Source organism: Corapipo altera, unplaced genomic scaffold (genome assembly GCF_003945725.1).
Source record: "Corapipo altera isolate COAL_440 unplaced genomic scaffold, ASM394572v1 1, whole genome shotgun sequence".
NCBI lineage: Eukaryota > Metazoa > Chordata > Aves > Passeriformes > Pipridae > Corapipo > Corapipo altera.
In genome coordinates, this window is record NW_020884873.1 from 22,694,742 (window position 1) to 22,716,518 (window position 21,777).

At 41.0% G+C, this 21,777-nt stretch overlaps 1 protein-coding gene across 4 annotated transcripts in view; it reads right to left on the reverse strand.

Moving 5' to 3' along the window:
• Positions 1-17,644, reverse strand: part of CRADD (CASP2 and RIPK1 domain containing adaptor with death domain) — an 81,331-nt gene extending 63,687 nt beyond the window's left edge. The window contains exons 1-3 of one of the 4 annotated variants that reach the window (XM_027665623.1): positions 17,221-17,238; positions 16,109-16,349; positions 15,272-15,577 (exon numbers count right to left, since the gene is read on the reverse strand). In XM_027665623.1, the coding sequence (XP_027521424.1) occupies positions 15,272-15,569 (298 nt within the window). In that variant the 5' untranslated portion in view covers positions 15,570-15,577; positions 16,109-16,349; positions 17,221-17,238. Of the gene's footprint in view, positions 1-15,271; positions 15,578-16,108; positions 16,551-17,220; positions 17,301-17,548 lie in introns of those variants that run through there. The other 3 variants (XM_027665642.1, XM_027665633.1, XM_027665614.1) reach the window with 3 other exon arrangements.
• Between the last annotated feature and the right edge of the window lie 4,133 nt (positions 17,645-21,777).

Genomic DNA, 21,777 nt, shown 5'->3' on the forward strand with positions numbered 1-21,777 from the left:
GTGTCAGAGGCCAAGATGTGGGGAGATCAAGAAAATTACTGCATATGACTATCGAGGAAAAGAGAGGTTTGAGGGCCAAGGTGCTCAAAAAATATAAAAACAGAGGGCCAAAGGGAAGCTTAAAACAAGGCATCTCTGACACCATTTCTCTTTGTCTGGAGACAGGACAGCAAAATGGAGTGGAAAGAGTTCCTGTCTCACTGTTGGGATTTCACCAGTCAGGCTTCCTTCTTGTGGCACTGTGGGTATTCAGTTTGACAGAGCCTGGCAAAAGCTAACGGTGAGTTCCTTGACACAGTGGGTATATTTAGCAAGACAGACCCAGCATGGCTGTCCTTTCATCATCTCTCATCCCAGTGGTTATATTACAGAAATTAACAAAATCTCAGACATCTCTCTTTTTACAGCTAAGTCCTGATGCATAAGAAAGTTTTCTGAGCAACTGCAAGACTGCTACAGGGGAAGGAATATCACTAATGACATAATGCATCCCACAGATCGGGAAAAAAAATCAAAGCCTTACACACCCCTACAGCTCAAACACAAGGCAAAGAACACCAGCAGATCTGGAACATGGGCTATATGAGGATAGGACAGGATAGAAATAGGATTCCATCTTTGAGAAGTCCCTTTTTCCAAACCAAGATGAGGAAATCTGTAAAGCATAGTATGAGGAGTAAGCCCATCAGCTGTGGTCAGGAATCAGTGGGTATCTGCTACAGAGCTGCAATGATTTAAGGACAAAGCAGCAATCACAACTGTACATTAGAATTTATAACAGATATACAACATCCTGGAAAACACAGAAGATCATCTTGGCAAGCATTAATGTTACCTCTGTAAAAGAAAGATGAATGCTTCTGTAGGAGGAGAATACTTCTCGGTCATTTTGGTGTTGACAATTTTTAACACAAGGAAGAAATTATATCCAAAAACTGAAACACAATATCCAACTTCTTCGTAATTTCCTAATAAGGATGTAGATAACTCACTGCAGTTCCCCATGTGAGGCAAAGCACACAGTTCTTCATACTTTATATATTCTATGTGCTAACAACATTTTTTTAATCTTGTGATACCACTGGACTCAGAAGCTGGTAAGAAAGGATATGAAGTAATAATGTACTCACTCCAAATATCCTGATGAAGGCAGAACATGCAATCGTAGTGAAAGGCCCAAGTAATAACTTTGCTTTTAGATGTTTAAAGATGCACTACAGTGACGTTCATTTTATTCACAGAAATTATATTAAACTTTTCTCTGGTATGTATGACCAATGTGCTTTGCATACCAGAATTAAATCAACTATGTGTTATAATGTTGAATGATCTGTAAAATGGTTATGCATATGAAAACAGTAAACTGAGAAGGAAAAATCTATCCAGAATGGGGAGAAGCCTCAGAAGTTGTGGTGCAGACATGACTGGAACGAGATAAGGAGAAAGGGGGCCACTTACAATTGGGAGCACATGGAAGGGATACAGGATCATAAGTGCCTTTCTGGGGGATTTTATACCCAGATTTTATATCTGTGGGATTTTAATCCCACATTAGTTTACTCAATAAAGCAAAGGACTTAATCTATTCAGAGAGTAGCTCTTTATTTTTAATATGACAACACAAATGCTTTTCTTGATGCACCAGATTAAATTAGCAGTTTGAGTAACTGAATAGTCATAGCTCTATGGGAGGAAAAAGGGCTGTGGCAACAGCTTGTACAGTTAACAGGAACTGAGCAATAAAAAAAAGCAAAAAGCCACGCATAGAACAGGAGAAAAGCACTTTGTTTATCAGTGCAAAGCCTAGAGGTGTACAAATGTTAGCTGGAGCCAAATCAGAAGGCTAATTAATGCCTGGCAGTACAAAATCTATTACCGTCTACCTCTCCCCACCAGGAATACGCATGCTTTGGGACTTTGTGCCTGCTTTGATGTTCCATGATTAATTAATTAATTAAAGTTATTAGATCCCCAATTCCAGGACTTCTGGTATTCTCCAGCCCTGTGTGGAAGGAGTTCATAATTTACCCATGGGCAGTAATGCAAGACAGTGATGAAGTCTGAAGAGCTCTAGACTTGTCCGGATATGCATATCTCAGACAGTGTTGCTGACATGATGACAAGTTTCCCAGAATGAATCTACAAGGTAAGGACAACACATAAATAATAGCATCTGTCTGTACATAAATGGGAGGGTTTGCAATTTTAACTGGACAGCATATTATTCAGCACAAGAAGCACTAGTAATGATGATTGCACAAGTAATTCACAACCCTTGATTCCTATCAGGAGGAATCAGTTGGCATGAATATAGTATTAAGACATGGTCATCCTTTATATTTCCTTACCTTATACCTCTGGAGCTTTACAGATAAAAGCTACTCAATATTTGATAGTATTTAACAAAAGAATGCTGAAGCTGAAAAACCAAGATGAAGTGTACAATGGTGAACTTTATCCTGGGGGACACTACCAGCAGGGCTAGACACTAACAAGCACACACAATCTAAGACCAATGTAAAAGGCTTATACACCAAAGCAAAAAGTTAGTTCTGCCTTTCCTAACATTTACAGGTGATTACAGAAGAGTTACAGAGAATTTAATGGGATTACTATCGCTATAATTATCAAGATTGTTTTCCTAAAGTCCCTAAGTGATTTCAGCACTTGCCAAAGAAGTTTTGAATGGAAAGCAGCAGTACATTTGTGCATGCAGAACAAGAGGAGGAAAACCCAGCACACTGCTTTTTTAATCAGAACATAATCCCTAGCAACAAAAACACTCAGTGATACAGGAGGAATTTTACCAAGTCCATGGGCTACTGAGCAGTGAGAAAAAAAAGCTGTTAAATCATAAATTCAAGGCAATAACTCACAGTTCCCTTCATATCTGGCTCATGAGAAAAAACAAAACAAAACAAAAAACAGGGAGAAATCTTCTAAACCAGAGCCTGGTATGCCAAGAATTTTGTGAAACGGTGCACATACCAATGCCAAAAGGAACACTGCAGTGGACATATAATCACACTAAGAATGCCTCTAATCAGCATTAGCCAGGAAAACATCTTGTCATGCAGGAGGCTAGAGCATGAAACTCAAGTAAACAGCAGAGTTTACACTCCAGTTCTTCCTGATGTTAGTCTGAACAGAAAGGTACCACCCTACTGAGATTCAGTTTTTCTCTGAATTGACTTGATGTTTATTCTTTACACTACTGTAGGTGGCAAATTGCAAAACAAAAGAAAAATGCTAGCAGAACCCAAACAAGATACATACAACACTGTAATATCCCCGTGGACTCCCTGTGCATCTTTCAGTGGAAACACAGTTGTTTTTCCTCCTACAGACTGTTTATATATACATTATAGATCAATCCTGTGGATAATGAAAGTAAACTTGGAGCTAATAATCCAACTGAGGCCAATAAGCATGCTAACAAGCATACAGTCACACAAACAAATGTTTGCAGGTTGAGTTTGACAATAAAAATATATTAGCTCAGACCTCTTAAACTAGCCGTTCCAATTAAATTTTAGCAATGCATATGTTTCCACTAATTGGGATATGGACAGCATGTAGGATGACTATTGCCTTCTGGAGATTTTTACTTTGTCTTATGCAAGATATCAGGTCAATGCAGTGCCATGCCAAGAGCTGGCCAAGTTTATTTTATCTAAACAGAAGCATGGTAACAGCCTTTTAATAAACAATAAATATTTGTGCTAAACAGGTATTTCTCATTTCTTCTTCTATACTTTATCCATTGGTCATAGTGGAAGCTGAACAATCCCTAACATAGGTAACAACTTTAAAGAGACAGGTGAAGTGTATGTCTCTATCCTCTCTATAGGAGAGGGAGGGTTGGACCTAGTTGAACAACTTAAAGATACATTTAACATTGTCATATATGAGAACTACGATAAATGAAACATACAAATAGTGATAAATGAAAACAAGACTCTTGGTTACAGGGTCAATTGTACTCCACTAAGGTGAAAGGCAGAGACCCAGGTTTATCATCAATCCCCTTTCCCCAGAACAGGTCCAAATTATTTTCCTAAAATGTGTGCACAATTTCTGGGGAAAGTTAGGGGCATTAGGAAAGGGATTCACAAAGGCCAGTGCACTAATTAAGAAGCTGCTGCAGTTAGCCGAGGTGAAACAAGGAAGAGAGCAACTCAAGCCCTCTTCTAGGACTTAGATATATTTCTTTCCACTACTGAAAAGGACCTTATTCAAGTAAAACTTCAAGACATAAGCTCTCTCTTGGAGTTACATCTCCACCAAATATTTATAAGCACAGCTGAGGGGGCATTGCTTATATAAATGATATGTGCTTATTAGGGAAGTCACAAGGTGGCATCCTTCAGTTACACTGTTGGGTCCTATTAATATTACAGTATTCCACGTGAAGAGCTGCATCTCACTGCCAGTTGCTGGCAGGGACACAGCCCCATCTGACAGGTGTGTTCTGCAAACACCCACAGGATTCGGCCCCATGGGTGGAATTGCCGGAGAAACGCCTGGCCGTGTGTCCCAACACCAGGCATGAGGTGCCGTGAGTGCTCTCAGCACTGTTGAGAGACAGGAGCCTGGGACCTGCCCAGAGCAGGCTTTGAAGTGCCCAGGAAGCTCGGACTGGAGCTGCGCTGCCTGGGGACCTGGCTGAAGGCACAACCAGCAGCTTGCTGAAGAAAGATTTAAGGCTTTCCATTTTGGATCCTGGTGCCTGCAAGAGGAATGCCCCAAGAATCCTGAGTTAATTTCTATTGCAAACAGTCAGCTAGCATTTCTAGCCATAGCCTGATGTTGCTTTTAGAACAAGCACTTTGTAGGTGAACCCATCAGATCCACCATGAGTACATGAACTGAGGGGATGATGAGAGTGTTTTGCAACTCTAACTGCAGCAATCATCCACGAATATGAAGACCAAACTAATCTCATGTGGGATGTAGCAGAACTGGATCACAGAGAACTACATGACGTCTTAATTAAATGGAAGAGGAGTAAGAATAAAGAACATGTCACTTGGAAAAGCTGAGCAAACAACACCAAGGCCTACAGTAAATAAAACCATATTTAAGTAAATACTTTCTTCACATAGAAGTACTAGAAAGTACTGGCTTTCCTTTTCATTCCAGCTTTTCTTTCTCAACTATTACTTTGCTGAGGATTTGTATGTCCCTGCTTAAAGGCAGCACCGCCTCTCTGTGGAGAAAGGTTACCTGCCACCAGAGCCAGCCAGAGACCCTAAGGGCTGGCAAGGGGCTTAGTCAGCCTTTTATCTATGTAAAATCCTTTCATTCAACCCTAGCACATACTTTATTAGAAAGATCCAAAACCTGAAACAGGCTGTTTGTTAAAGAACTCAACATATTGTTAATTACAAATGAAAGGTTAGACTTTCCAAAGCATCTGCACAGGACTAAAATTACCTTCTTTAAAACCAATGGGAGCTTACCCTTGACCTTGATGGGAGAAGGGTTTAGTGAGCTTGGGTTAACTACGAGTACTTTTGAAAATCCCAGGCAAGGTGGTGAAACACTAAGATTAAGAAGGCTGCCAGAAGAAATGGTGCACTAATGTCAATTTATTCACCTTGATCCAGTGCATTAACGCTTACTTCCTGCACACAAAAACCCTATAGCATAAATCAAATCTGCTCCTTCTCCAAATGTAAATTGGAAGAAATACTGAAGCTTCACTTCACAGCAGAAGTGTGTGTCAAAGCACATGTACAACTCATTGCCAGCATATCAGGCTTTCTCATTTACAAGAATTAATTACTCAGTTACAAATTTTCTCATTTACTCTGGAGCATGTATTAGTGTATATCTATGGGCCATAAGGGCCATTAATTAGTATCAACATTTCTATTCACAGATAAAGCAAGAACAAGAAGAAAACTTAAAAGAAAATCTGGCAGAATACCAGAACAATGGTCTAGTGTGGAAAAGAAGCAACAAGACTGGTTTTTTGTTTACACAGACAATTGCCAAATAGATAAAAATTGGCTTTAAAAGTCTTGTATACAAACCCATAAATCTTCTAACAAGACAAACCATATCCCTCAGAGGTAACCAGTGATACTTGGGTGCTCTAGTCCTCCTTCTCATAAACATACAAATGACTGTGAACAGATCTGGAATGAAAACTTAGTTGCACATGGCAGTGCAGGGAGTGCTTCATGATACAGTAACCATGCATAATTAACTGTATCCTGGAGGAACCCTGACCTTTGCCATACAAGTGACATTTCCTGGTGAGAAGTAAGTCACACCACTGCTGATATTCTCAGTTTACAGGCAAAAGGAGTGCATAGTCTGAACTAGTAATAGCTTTCCAGCTGTGGAAATTATTTTTCTTTGAAGGTCAAGACATGCTGCCATGTTGGTGCAGGGAAGACAGCATAGCACCCATTCCTTCACCAGCTTGCTCTGGTCAACAGGAGTCTGGCCTCTGACTTCACTAGAGTCAGACTTTCACTGAGAGACACTACTTAAGGTTTTAACTGACTTTTTACTGACTTTGGGTGGCTATGCAGCCTCCCCAACAGGTAAGTTAAGGTGAACATGTTGTCTGCTTGATTGGTTGGTTTTTTGTTCAATAGCAGTCACAGACTTAATTTATGAAAGACAACAGATTTTCCCCATGCAAGGAAAAAAAAATAATTCAACAAACATTTTCAGATGGTCATCTAGTCCAACCTCCTGCTCAAAGTAAGGCCAGTTTCCAAGTCTGATCAGGTTCCTCAAAATCCTGTACTGTTGAGTGTTGACTGTCTTTAACAATCTGGGATGGAGCCTCTTTGGGCAACGCAACTTGGTCTGCAAACTCTTGTGTCCAGTGCTTAACCTGTCTTGTGAAACTTTCAAATTATATTAAATCAAACTTTTCCTCACTACAACTTGTGGCTGCCATTTCTTTTTCTTTTGCAGTACATCCATAGGAAGTGTCTGACTCCATGTTTTCTGAGTCTACTTGGCCTTCTCCAAGAACAAACTCAATTGTTTCAACTGCTTTCCCTGTAGTTTATGTTAAATTAACCACTTCAGTGATGCTCCACAGGACTCTTTAGTTTGTCAATCTTTCCCTTGTACTGGTGGCATAAAGCTAGATGCAGTATTTTAAATACAGCCTTCTAGTACCAAGTACAGGGGACTAATCACTTCCCTTAGTCTGCCTGCTGGCTTTTCTCTTGCTTTTGCAATCTTGTGTGTGGTTAGTCTTCATCATCATACTTGCCATCTATCAAGACATCCAGCTTCATTTTTGCAGATTTGCAGCTGGACAGTCAGTGCCATCCTGTGTTATTTTGTGGGAATTTTGTATCCTAGGTGCAGGACTTCACAATTCCTTCTCCTGAATGTCATGAGGTTCTCGCTGGTCCATTCATCCTGCTTGCAGGGATCCCTCTGAGAGGCAGTCCCACTCTCCTGTGTTAAATTACCCCCAGGGCCTGGAGTCATCCTGCCCTCCTGTTTTAGGCACCATTCAGAAGGTCACAGAACGCAAACTGACAAGTGAGCAAAGTTAATTCACCTACAAATTTCCTGAAGATACAGTCCCTCCTGTCACCCAGGTCACTGACAAAGAGGCTAAACAAAATTGATCCCACTGTCAGCCCTGAGGAACATGACTCCTAATTAGCCACCAGTTAGACGGACATCCTTTAAGACTGGTGGTCCAACCTTTCTTTCAACCACTGTGCAGTTCACCCATTCAGTCCATACTTTCCCAGCTAGCCACAAGAATCCCATTGAGACTGTGCTGAAAGCCTTGTTGAAATCAATTGAACAAAATCTGCTGCTATCATCCACAGAGACAGCCATTTTATTGTAGAAGGCAAGAATCAAGTTGGTTAAGCTTGATTCATGTGTGTATACCCAACCTAGCTGTTCCTAGTCACTTTATTGCATTTGGTGCATTTGGCTTACCACAGCCTACCGAACATGACAGAAAACAGCCTCTCAAAGACATAGTCTGGCTCCCTCAACACTCTCAAAAACATCCTGTCCAGCTCCACGGATTTTTGTATGTCCACTTGGGTAGTTCCGAACTCGATTCTACTATAAACAGCATCTCCCTCACCCAAATTCCAGTATTAGACACAGAGATCAGGGCCAACTGAAAGCAGACTTTGCATTTTTTGTGCCCTTCTTCAGTGGTTACCTTAGTCTTCCTTCCACTGCCGATGTACCTGTAGAGGCCCAAATTGTCCTTCTTATCTTTGAATGGTTCCAAACTCAAATGAGCTTTGCCCTTCAGAACTCTATTCCTAAAAGTCCACAGAATGCTTTTACATTACTCCTGGGTAGCCTGTCATCACTTCCACCTCCTAGACAACTCCTCTTTGAATTTGAGCTAGGCTGGGACTTCAGCTGAGCTGGCTTCCTGCCACATTTGTTACTTTTCCTGCACATGGATGGTGCACTTTTCCTGCAATGGTCCAAAAATGGACCATTTTTGTGCTTTGAAGAGGTTTTTCTTGAGGCTCAGTCAGGTCTCCTAGATGCTTTTGTCCTTCAGAACTGTCTCCTACACTGTATCATCAACCAGTTTCATGAACAGACTAAAGTCCGGGATCTTTACACTTCTACTTGTTTTTCTCTCTTCTCTGCCTTAAACTTGAGCACTGTATGGTAACTGCGGTCAAGACTATGTTAACAAACACATCCCTAAACAGGTGTTGTTTGTGAGTAGCATGGCCAGTAGAGTACCTCCCTTACACTACTCATCCAGGAAATTCATGAAAATATTACCTTCTGCATTCCAGAAGTCTCCTGGATTGCCATACTGTGTCACATTACAGCAGACACCAGAGTTGTCAGTTTCCCTGAAACCAGGACTTCCAAAAGAAGCATTCTTTAAACAGGACTTCATAGGATCAGAGGGAAATTTGACTTGCAAGAGACCTCTCATGTCCAACCTTCTGTTAAAAGCAGGATGATCTCTGCGATCAGCCCGGTCTTGAAAACCTCTATGGCTGAAGACTAATCAAACTCTCTGGGTCCTTGCTCCACTTCTTGACTACCCTTATGATGAAAACTCTCTATAATAAGTCAGAACCTCCCATTTCAACTAACATGCTTCACCTCTTATCTTCCCATCATGCACTGCTGTGCAGAGCCTATCCCTGCCTTACCTTGATATCCTCTTTGTAGGTACTGGAAAACTGCTACCTTCCTTTCTACAGGCTCTACACCCTTTTGATCGGGAAGCCCTACTAAAGGTGCCACCACAATGTCTCTCTTACTGAGCTCGCTTTTGATCCTAATCCAGGCTTTTGACCAGCCTGTTGCCCAGGCAATAGCACAGCTCTGGCATTCATGACACTCCTTTGAAAAGGCTGCAATGACATCCTTGTCTGAGAACCTAAGAGGCCATGCACTGTGGCACTGCGGTTGTGTGAACTATCCCGCTGCATCTCTGCAAATCCAATGACATTGCAGTGCTGCAGCCATGCAGACTTCTGCTTCATACCAGAACACCTGCTGATAAAGACACTTTTCCCCCACACTGTTGAGTTGATCCCATTTGGTCCTAGCAGTCCCCATTTCTTGAAAACTGTCCCGTGGTCATGGAGTCCAAAGTGCTGTTAGAACACCAGGTGTACAGACATGTGTGAATATGCAGGATGCATCCACCCCTGCCCAGGTTTTTCCTCTTGACTGGAAGGATGGAGAATTGCTGGGGTTCCATCCCTTCACACGGAACCACTGAGCCCCATAGTCATCCTTAATCTGCTGAAGTGTTATTACTGCCCACATGAGAGAGTAGCAAAGTCTGACGATTGGCCAGGTCTTGGCAACCACTGTGGTGTCCTGGATCCAGTCCCTGGGAAAGAAGCAAGCTTTGGAAGTCATCGGGTCTGGTCAGCAGATGGATGTCTTCACTTCCTACCGCAGGGAGTATTCAATCCCAATTACCCACTGCTTCCTCTTTGTGGCACTGGTTAAGAGTAGTTGATCAGGCACGGCTGGTCTAAACACCTCTCCTGCCAGACCTCACTCCTCCCCTCCAGCCTCCAGGGTCTACACATTTTATTAAATCTATATTATTATTAGCCTTACATATACGTGTTACTGAGGATGACACCAAATATGGGTTTATCTTTCCATTAAATTACCTGAGAGAAATTGTTTGAGGCAGGAAACACTATAGTTCCTAACAGTGATGCCTAAGATTTAGGCTTCTCAAAGTGAAAACATAGCATGTAACCAGCATAAAGACAGCTGCTTTTAACACAGCAAAAAAAGCAAAAAAGAAAGCAAGCAAATACTCCTTAAACTGTAAAAAAAAGAAAAAAAAAGAAAAGAAAAAAAAAAAAGAAAATCTTACATCCATACACACAACTAACTAAACTAAATACACAGAATGCTCCATAGAACCAGGGAAGTTGATTACTTGTCCATGTCATGATGTCATGATGCATACTGTTAATATTGAGTATCTGCACAAACCTTTAACGCCAGACTTCAGTCTGTGCACTGCAGTCAGGAACACAGCCAAAGCTGTAAATGTAACACCCGATTTTCAGGGGAGATGGGAATGTGGAAAAGAGTTTGGGAAATTCTCCTACCAGGATGCCTTTGAATCTCTCAAGATAACATTTTCTATAGCTTCCAGGCACTAGGATGTGGTGCAAGGGCATTTCTTCATCTCCAGGTCAACCCAGCATAGCCAAGGCTGCTAAGCCCATCCCTTCAGACATACATGGGAGTAAACTCCCCCTTCTGCCACTGGACTATACAAGAGAGGGGAGGGAAAGAAAAGAAAGAAAAAACCCACTATCTTGTGTCCACCATTTCAGCTGCTCTCCTATCTGACATCCAAATGGAAAAGGCAAGAGATCAGGCTGTTTCCTCACTGCATTAGATGGGAGAGGAAGCAGGACAGGAAGATGGCAGGAAGCAGCCAACAAAAGGCAGAAAGACATACTAAAATTTCCCATGTCCTAATGCTTTTGCATTTGAATCCAAATTCTTAGAAACCCACAATCCAGCTGTGGAAAAAGGACTTTGTGAAAGCTGGGAGGGGATGGAAGGCTGTCTGGCTTTCTCAGCATAAGTACATGTTTTGCTTTGTTTTCTATTTGCATGCTTCATCCAAAGCGTTACACAACATGAAGCTTTATATAGCTATATGAGAACGCATACTCTCCACACATCCAGGGAAAAACCTCAACCACACTAAAATCTGTTCAAATCAAAAAACCTCACCCAAGTCTAACAGGACCTTAATGTTGACTAGGTACCACCACAACAAAATCATGCATTAGAAAATATCCTCTGCTTAGTTGTGAGAGTACAGCTTTCCCATGGCAATTCTGTGTAACTCCGTGCCCTAAATTCACTAACATTTGCCAGATAACAGCAGCTGCTCCAGGATTCCTCTGGCAAATGCCATATCTCAGACTTTTTTCTTTCTCAGTATGCTGTGATTTTCTGTGGAGTGGGGAAATCATCTATACTACAAAGAAGTGCAATGCTAACACTTTTAGAAGTAAATTATTTTATAGCACATGTATTATGGAGAGAAATTTAATACTTGGACCAAGAAATTCCCAAGTGGACAGAGATTAGAAAAATTCTGATAAACAAATGCCATCAAAGCTTATATATTTTTTTTAATTCAGTGTAAAAAATATTGGGTAACTGTTTTCTGTTCCTAGAAAGAAGGGAATTCTACTGCCAACAGCTGTAGTTTTTTGTAGGAATTATAAGACTATACTGAAGATTTATGTTCCTGACAAAGGCATAAAGTTATCCAAACTAGGGCAGAAAAAACAGAATAGTCTTTTCCCAATGAAACAGATCCACATTACTTTTGTTAACTCTTACTATGGCAGGAGTTTTGATCTTCAAAACCAGGAACTCATGCTGTTGTTGATGTTCATAATGATTAAGTCTTGCAATGCCACTCTGCACAAGGCAAACTATTTTATCACAGGTTATTACACAAGCAAGAAAGATACCCTATCATCTTTAAATCAATTAAAGTTATAAATATTTACCTTCAAAAGCACATGACTTTGAATTTCCTTCTTGGGATTTTGGGATATTATAACAATGCTTTCCCTACCTTATGATAAGGCTTCCCTAAAGCTCTGGTCATCTGCCAGGTCCACAGGAGAGAGGAGAAAGGTGACCGTAGGCAATAGGCTGTCTTGTGCCGTAAGTAAACAAACAAGGTGAAGGAATCTTGGATCTCTTTGCTGCAGTTATACAGATGCAAGTGGTCCTACCTGCCTGCACATCCCTCTCCTGATTCTCATAGAAAAAGTATTCCTCATGCTCTGCAAGATCAAGGTCTTTTGTGTTCCTTGAAACTACAACAGATAACAGTATACAGAACTATTATTTTTAAGTCAACAACACTGAGCAATAAAACTCAGGATATCAGTGGTTTTAGAGTTCATTTATTTGCAAGCAGCCAAACTGGGTTTGAATCCTGAGCCAATTTACAGTTCCACCCTATGCTGTTCCATGAACACTACACCAAGTTACACAACTTGGGAATCAGTAAATCCATTGCCTTGAAAGAATTTGCTCAAAGACTCATGATGAGTCAGTGGCAGTATCTTGCTTAGGTCTCAGACTTTGGCTTCCATTTTGTAGCTGCTCGGTTCACCAGATCATATTTATACAACAAAACAAAACAAAATATTTTTTTTTCTGACCTTCTGAAATTGCTGTTTGTTTTGTTTGGTTGGTTTGTTGTTTTAGGTTTGATTTTAACTAGGGGAAGAAAATAAATTGAAAGTTTCTAAATAATTACAGTTGTGACTTTTTTTTTTTAACTAGCAACCAACAAAATATACTTCTCTGTTGAAGCAAAGATAGAAAGCCTGATCTCTTTGAACAAAATGCAAAATAACCCAAAGACCTACACAGGAAAATCACTGTGCACATGGCAGTTTTAGGTTCAGATAGACAAATCTAATAGTCTACTTAGTCACTGACTTTAAAAATCCTCCATGTAACCACTGTGAATAAAACCTTCCTTCAAGGACCAGCTTGCTACCAGTCTTTAGTTCTGCAAAGGATCTGTAAAAACTGAGGATATTTTACTTGAGTTAACAGAATTTTAATTAAGCATAAACAACTGAACAGCAAGCATTCAGTTTCCATAGTATATATGATTAAAAAAAAAAATTTAAAAAACTGGGGCCATAAAACCAATTTTAAAAGTTTTAGGATCTAAAAAAAGGTAGTGTGTATGGGGCAGGCTCTTTTCACCACAAACAGATTCTTTAAAACAAATTGCCACTGTCAAATAATCATGTATAAGAACAGTTCCAATAAGGCAGAAGTTATCTAGCATGGCACTAGAGAACACATTTAATTTTAAATATGCTTATAGTTTTATTAGAACCAATGGCTTTTTCCATGCTTAAGGCTAAGCATATGCTCATGTACTCTGCCAAGCCAAAAGCTTCCAACTTTGTTGTTAGAATGCAAAGCAAAGCTTTTATCCCAAAGCACATTTTCTTGCATGTAATCAGAGCTGATGATGCCACCATAGTTTCCAATTCATTCCAGGGCGCAGTCAGCACTTATTAGGGCACAGATGTTGCTCTCTTTCCTCGGTTTCTAAAGAACATGGCTACAAAATCTGCCTCTTATCCTGTTCTGTATTGCCACAATAAAAATAACAGGAGCCTTTGAGCTAATCTGGAAGTCTTTTCTAATTTATACACAAAATTTGGCAATAGGATTATCGAGTAGAATCAGCCCACTCGAAACCAAATAACTTGATATGCTTAAATCCAACACCTTAGTCAACAAACGATGGGAACAAGCAACCCATAAAACAACAAGAAGAACAAAAATCGGTAACAATTTTTCCAGTAAAACACTTGATGGTTGTGTGTTTCTGGAACTGTAAGAATTATTCAACAGCTTAAGCAGCAATTATCCAAGAAAGAGGCTGTTTTGTAAGGCAGATAAAGAGCATTAGCTCAGGATTTGGTCTGAGCAAGGCCTTTTCCAACACATTCAATGCCTTGGTTTGCACTGTGATGAGAACTTGGAAGTGTTTTCCCCTGTAGGCAGCATGGCATATTTGTTTCCCAATTTTTGAAAATTATTTACTCATTTCCAAGCACACACACAGCAACCTCCACAGAGACCATCAGAAAGACAGCTGTCACAATATTCCATTAAAAATGTCCTAAAGTAAGATAATCTCAGATTTGTCCAGCAGATCTTGACAAAACATTCTTGAACGTGTAGCTGAGATGCAGGTGCACATGATGGTCAATGGGTCTTAGTCACCCATCTTCACAGGCTTTCAGTCTCACACAAACCACACTGACACTGGAAAAATCACAAGTCATGTGCATCAAAATATGTATGACCAAACTTAAGTGGGGGTAGAGCAGGGGGTGGAGGACTTGGAGAAAGATTAATCAGACTGCCTGGAAAGGATGTTCCCAACTGAGGACTATTTCACTATCTCACTGGTAACATGAGGTTAGCAGCCAGTGCATGCTGCCAGAATCTGGAAATGTGAATTTTAAGCAGTCGTCTTGACTTCAAAACAGCTTAGCCAATTGCATGTATGGATTGGTAAAGAAATCACTTCTGAACAAACATCAAGTCCATAAAACTAATTTTAGAAGTACATTTAAATGCCAGAGATTTTACTAAATAAGATCATTTAAGACCCACTAAATCAGTTAGCTCCTACATTTGTTTTAAAAATAAGCAATGGTTAGTAATTTTGGAAGTAATGATCCTAGATATTTGTACTCCAGTAAATATAATAAACTAAATAAATCTAAATTAGTACCTGGTACTAAATCAAAATTACAACAAAATTGTAATAAAAGTAAATAAAAACTCTGTCAGTATAAATGACCCAGAAACAAATCACTGTAAAACATACAGAAACCAAACAATAATCAGATACGGATGGTAAAGAGACTGTTCTGCAGCCAGTCAAAACTACTTTTTATAGTCCACTCCCATTGAGGTAATGGATTATGGGTTCTCCTATACTCCAGCCTCACCCAAGGCAGCCCCTCCTGCTATCTCCTTGTCTCCTGAAACTCAGCCCTGCTCATGCCCCTAACTTTGCAATATTTCCTGATATTTGCCTGGCTTCCAGGAAATTCAGGCTGTTCCCTCTTCTTGGTATCACGATGCATAACTTGAAATTACTGGTACATTCAATACTTTTAAAATCATGGCTTGAGAACAATATCAGCAACAACAATCAAAATACCAACCTTCAAAATACCAGCAACAACAATCCTGGCCTTACCTGAAGGACCTTGTACTGTCATTTCCTTACGCTTCATCATCAGCTTGTCTTTAACCCATGGGAACTCCTGTAAGGAATCCAAGAACACTTCAAAAGCTTTGGGTCCTCTGGTGGGGAGAATATCAAGGAGCATCATAGTTTTCCTCTGACTGGTGGTTTGGGCTTTTATTTCTTGAACATGACTGTCTGTAAGAATCCCTTCTTGGAAGAGATACTGAATAACAAGTCCATCCACCAGCACATCTGTGCAGAGCTCAATGCGCAGGGAGCGTAAAAGCTGCTTATCTCTGGCATCCATCTGGTAACCTAGAGTGTGAGACAAGGAGCAAGGAAACGTATAAAGATTAAAACACTGCGACTTTTAACATCCAGAAGTGATGTTTGAACATTCAGAAGAGATGTTTTGACACCTGTCAACCTTCAGAAAGAATTACAAATTCAGAATCACCAGCCTGGGCAAACTGTTAATGATCCCTATCATCTTCTTTCTGCTCAGATTTCACTGTCTCACAGGGTAAAATGCAGCCATTTCTGGGAAATATTAGACAAGAATAGAACCTTTGGCATTGTGAAGCCAAGTCCTTTGCTGGAGTGAAACCCACGCCATGTAATCCTGCTCACTAACTGGCTAAGGTCCACATTAAAGGCAGCTAGAGCACTTGCCAGTCCTTAAGAGACTCTAACCCCAAAAATTAAAGAGATGTCACAACTGATAACTGATATAATTACAAAAGCAGCAGCAGGACTGGTAGATGCACCACAGCCACGCAGCAGCAGCAGAGACAGCAGGAGGTAGCTTTGGCCTGCATTTTAAGTTTAGAAGGGGTAGAAACGCACCTTATGCACCAGGTCGTTCTCCCCCCAAATCATCCTGGAATAGTGCTCTGGAGCTTGACTCATCTGATGATGAGAAACTTTCTTCAAATTTCCATCTCAAATTTATCCACCTTCCATTTATAGGCATTTTTTCTGCCAAAATTGTTCTCTAGCTTAAGAAGCTCTTCTCCCTCCCTTCTAATGTGTTCACAGTAAGCAATCAGATGCCCTTTGCCAGCTTCCATTTTACTTGACTAACACTCTGATGAGATAAAAGCCAAAAAAGATGCATTTTATAGTCACTCTGCAGAACAAGAGCCAAGGACCAGAGAGACCCAAGATCATGACAGGAGTCTATAACAGACCTTTGAACCAACTCAAGATGTCTAGTCTAATCCTTAACGACAAATATATCCTTAGGGCCATTAATGATATTTGAAAAGGAAAGTGACAGGACAATACAATGAGTCCTGGCACTGTCCTAATAAACTTCCAGGATGGGGTGTACTGCTTTTAAGGTCTTTTTAAAGATTAAGTACTTCTTTTTGTGTGTTTACAGTGTTGGGACAGAGCTTAGTGCAACAAAGAATTTAAATTCATTTTAATCACAGGCTATATCTAGGGATGCAAAGTAAGCTCTGAACTAAATTTTGTGTAGTAATTCCACGGAAAATGAAAAAGATGAGATGTCCATTGACCCAAAAAAAGACATGGCTCAAATCCTTCCCAGATACTTCTGAAAATTGATCTTTTCCATTGTAAAGCCAAATTCTAAGAAACATAGTCCATGTCCTGCTGAATGTGCACAGTCCTTGATTCATCACCACACCAACACAAGCAGGTCTGCATTTTTTCAAATCTGACACAGAATCTGTCCATGAATGGAGATAAAACTTTTGATAAAAGCCCCTTTGGCTTCTAAAAAGGCACATTCACTTCTTGGCTACAAAAACTTCGGCGTTTTCCCTAACACCAGCTGCAACGGGCTGCTCATGACTCCCACGTGCGTTCCCATACGCCTGCTTAGCTAAGGATAACGTCTCCCCTGCCTAACCCACGAGTGATTCTGGCTATTCACAGCATGCCTACGGGTTAAAAATACATCATTAAAAAAATCAGCTTTTGCTTTTAACTCCTTCCCCGCAGCTGAGGTCTCGACGCTGCTGCTCCTGCAACAGCCAGGGCTTGGTTGCCGGCACCCTGGCCCCGAGCCCCCGCCACCAGCAGCCTCCCTCCAGCCTTCCCTCCGGCACCGGCTGCGGCAGCGGAGGCGGCCCGGAACCGCCCCGCGGAAGCCCGGCCCCTGCCTCGGCCCCGGGGCGCCACCGGACGGCTCCTCGGCAGCGCTCTCCCGCTTCCCCCTGCGCGGCGCCGGGGCGGCTGGCGGGGGCAGCCGAGCCGAGCCGAGCCGGGCCGGGCAGCGCCTGGGCGAACGAGCCGCCGTCCCCCTCCCCTACTTACGCGAGGGCAGCGCGGAACTACCCCGGGCGGCGCGGAGCCCGCGGAGCCTGCGCAGGCAGCACCATCTGCGGGGAAGGCGAGCGCGCTCCGCCGGAAGCCGCCGCCGCCGCCGCCCTGCCGGGCCGGCCGAGGAGGGGCGGCCGCCGCCGCCATGTCAGCTGTGGGCAGCGCGCCGGGAGCCCGGCGGTGCGGGCGGCCCTGGTGCCGGCTGGGGGGTCCCGCCGTTGCCCGGTGCCGCGGCGGGGGGTCTCCTTTCCAGGAGTTCAGAGGACCTGCTGCGCTCTCAGCGTCTGGGTGGTGGGGGTGTTCAGCGAGTGGAGGGGTTGTATCCAAAATTAAATCAGAAATTACGACATTGGACTTTTAATGGCATTAGAAACAGCTGATCCCATTACTCTCTAGGAATATTGGTTCCTATTTGCAAGCGTTGCGCTAAGTCGAACTTCATCCCGGTGCTGTATCGTCATATCAAACACAGAGAAGTATTATATGGAATACTATACATATTTGGCTTCACTACTTTCATCTGAGCAGCCTAAAAATGAAGAAACTTTGATAGAGGAAAACCGTTTACTAAAGTGAGTGCCAGCCTGTGTCTACCGCAGTGCTGTGCACATTCTGGTCATTTTATTAATCTGGTCGTTTTATTGATTACTGAATACAGTATTACTGAATTCACATCATTTTATATGAATATCTGGAACCAAAATATGGTAGAAGAGAGAAGACTATGATTCACAGAGCTATAAAAATGAGGCAGTATCGCTTTCTGTCGCATACCATGGAAGAACTTTTTTCCATCTTTACATAGGTGTCAGGTGTTACACGGGATTGAGTGGTGTCAGCCCTTTTTCTTTCATGTTGGGACCGCAATAGCGATGAAAGGAAAAAAAAAAAAAGATCCTGCAGTGCTGGAACGCGCCACCTTGAAGCTATAGGCAACCACAGCGAGCAAGCTGTGGTCTGCACAGCATGCTAATGCCTACCCTCTGGAAAAGAAGGAAAGGTGGTGGCTGCAGCTGCTGTTGACACCGTGTGAATCTGATTTGTACACTCAGTTTAGAGTAATTGTACAGATTTAAGGGTATTTGGAAGTTAGTTATGGAAACCTTTATGTGCTTTTCCTAGATACTGTACCCAGGAAATACTTACCATAGAAAAATATGAGCAAAAGTAGAGCTCGCATACTGCATATCCTTAACATGGTATTTATCTACAAGTCTTTACATAAAGATATGCAGTCACTCTGAGAAAGCTTAAATCTTTTTCCTTTGATTTTCCTGTGTCTGACACCAAAGTTGAGAATTTATGTGAACACAATGTAAGTCAGTCTTAAAATCAAAGTTTGTATACTGGTTTTAAGAAATGTTTTTAAAAATATATACATTTATTGTGTGGCTAGCTTCTGCAGAGATACTACTTGCTTGGCCATTTTAAAACAGTGTTTTAATTTGATTGACATAACACTTGTATTTACTATTATTTCCAGGCAATCAATTTGATACAGGGGGTTAAATTGCTTGTAAAATCTTATTCCAGTACATCTAGTAAATCATGGTAAGTGTTTTTTTTTTTGTCTCAGGCACACCTGTTAGTCTTCTAGGAACACAGACATAAAGAATTTAAATACTCCTATGGGTTGTTTCAGAGAGGTGCATTAACATATTTACCATGACCTTGACAATACTGGAAACCACACAAGTAAGTCATCTTCGGTAACTCTGAGACCAGAAGTATGCTGCTATTGTAGCCAAAGTACAACTGAGGTGGTTTTAAATTTTCTTGTCATGGATAGTCTGTACTAGTAGTTGTGAGAAAATGTATTTGTAAACAGCACAGAGCAGCACCAGGGAGCAGAGAACACCATAAACCATCTCTATGATTTTCTCTCAGCACAGCAGTACACACCTACTGAAAGTTTCCTTTCTTGGCTTCTTGTACTTCTGTCAGCTTTGCTTTTTTTTTTTTTCAGTCATGATCTAAGGAACTGTATTTTATCTGGAATTGGAGTGACCAAACTTGGAGACTTCACAGAATCACATCATTGCAATCCTGACAGCTGCATGTAATAGCAGATAATGTGCCTGCATTTTAAAATAGAAAATTAGGACAAGCGGTTACATCACTTGCATTTACTATATCTTTTTGCTAGATGAGGCAATTAAGATTATTTATTTTATACTGTCCAAGAAAGACTTAGAAAGTTAGCAAAACATATGGATATACACAGAGCAGCTCCAGATTCCACTCAAGTAAATTATAGCAGTTATTCATCAACATTTAGTCATCCCTTTGCTTGCAGTCTGAACAGAGATACAAAGAAGGAAACAGATAAGCCTAGGAAGGAAGAGGACAGCAGCAGAAGTCCAAGTCTGATTAAAGGGGAAATGTGGTGTTTCCTTTTTCTTCCACTAATTAATAACCAGTGCTGCAAATTTACTTAGCAGAAACTGTGAATGTGCTACTGGTGTTTTGGGTTCATCTTTAGCAATGCAACCCAGCTGTTGATTATATACTACAGTTACAGGATAAGAATGCGCACAGGTAATACTTTAAGTCCAAGGAGAGAAGCCCTTAAGCTCTTTATTTCAGTTCCATTTGGGTTCAGCCCTCACAAAGTTCTCCCAGTTCAGTTCCAGTCCAAGTTCAACAAAACTTCAGATAGATGATTTGGTTCTATTCCAGTTTTAGGGACAAAAAAATTAATATATATATATATATGTATGCGTATATATATAGATATGTACGTGTGTATATATATACACACACATATGTGTGTATACGTATAACATACATATTTTATATTTATTTATTTATACATATTTTTATATCTATTTGAGCCAGTTTGGTGTCAATTCAGTATCCCACTAACTGCGCAAATCTCATGGTCGATCCTGCACATTGCTATCATCAGACTTTTAGACTTAAAACCTTGTTCTGTCTGGTCCTGCAGACTGAGGGGTCACCAGCGGTCATCGGCTTTTAAGGACTGCTGAATTCAGGGTCAGAAGTCCAAATCTGTGGGAACCAAGCTATCCAGTATCTCTTCTCTTTACATGTGGGATATTCCAGGTCATAATGGCAGATTTTTACAATTATTACACACTTTTTTAAAGCTCACTTTTAAGTGCCAAATCTTTTTAGAAACTCTGTAGTAGTATAATGAGATTTTTTCAAATGGTTTATGCTAATTAGTCAAGCTGTATTCAAGCATGTATGTATTTTCCTTGTTCTCTACGGACTAGTTGGTTTCTGCTGATAACAAGAGCCTAAATATGTTTTTAAAACTAGTGCAAGCAGATTTAATCTATTAGGATTATGCTGTTTTCAATTGTCTGTAGGACAGCATTCCAGCTTTAAGGACAAAGGAAAAAATATGAGCCTCTAAATTTGTTTATTAAAAACACGTCTAATTGGTTAAATCTCTCACAAAACCTCAGAAATTAAGATGGGAAAAAAGAAACTTATTGTGTGCTTGCCTGTCATTTTTAGAAAGAAGAGCACAGAAAAGATTTCTTATGTGATTTATCTCAAAAACAGTGTTAAAATATGTGTCAGGGTGGGCCAAACTTGGTGGTCTTCAGGTAAGATGAGGGTCTTGCAAGCCGTTGCTGTCTACTGCTGTCCCAGACAATAATCCCATCCCTTCCCTTCCTCCCTCTTCCTCCTCACCCTGGTCCCAATTGCACTCCCCTTTGCAAGCGTGGGTGTCTGTAATGCCAACATCCAGGTCTCCTGTGCCAGTCACCACACAACAAGCTGGTGCCAAGGAAGGGAAGGTTTTGGTATGGAAAGTTTGCCCAAACTGTAGACCAAAATATAGGCATGCTGTGCTGGGTGCTGGCAGGGTTTGAGGACATTAGGTGGTGGGCTGGGAGGGGGTGTCACTCTTCAGGTGGCATTTGCTACTCCAAAAATAATTCCTTATCGTTCCTAAGAAAAGATGATGGGCAGGACTGAATTGCATCATTGAAGGGGACAGCTGGGCTGCTGCTTAATTATTCTGATACTCCATGATTTCCATTCATTTAAACAATAAAGGCTTTAAATTAAATGCAGTTCAAAGAGAAGAATGAAAACAAAATAGGTGACACATCATGAACTTCCTTAAAAGTATTATTTTATTAAAAGGCATGCCCAGCATGTAGGTAAAATATAGCACAGAAAGTTTTAAAATATCTTAAACCAGGTTTAAAGTGACCCTGTAGTGTCTATACATTTACATTTGT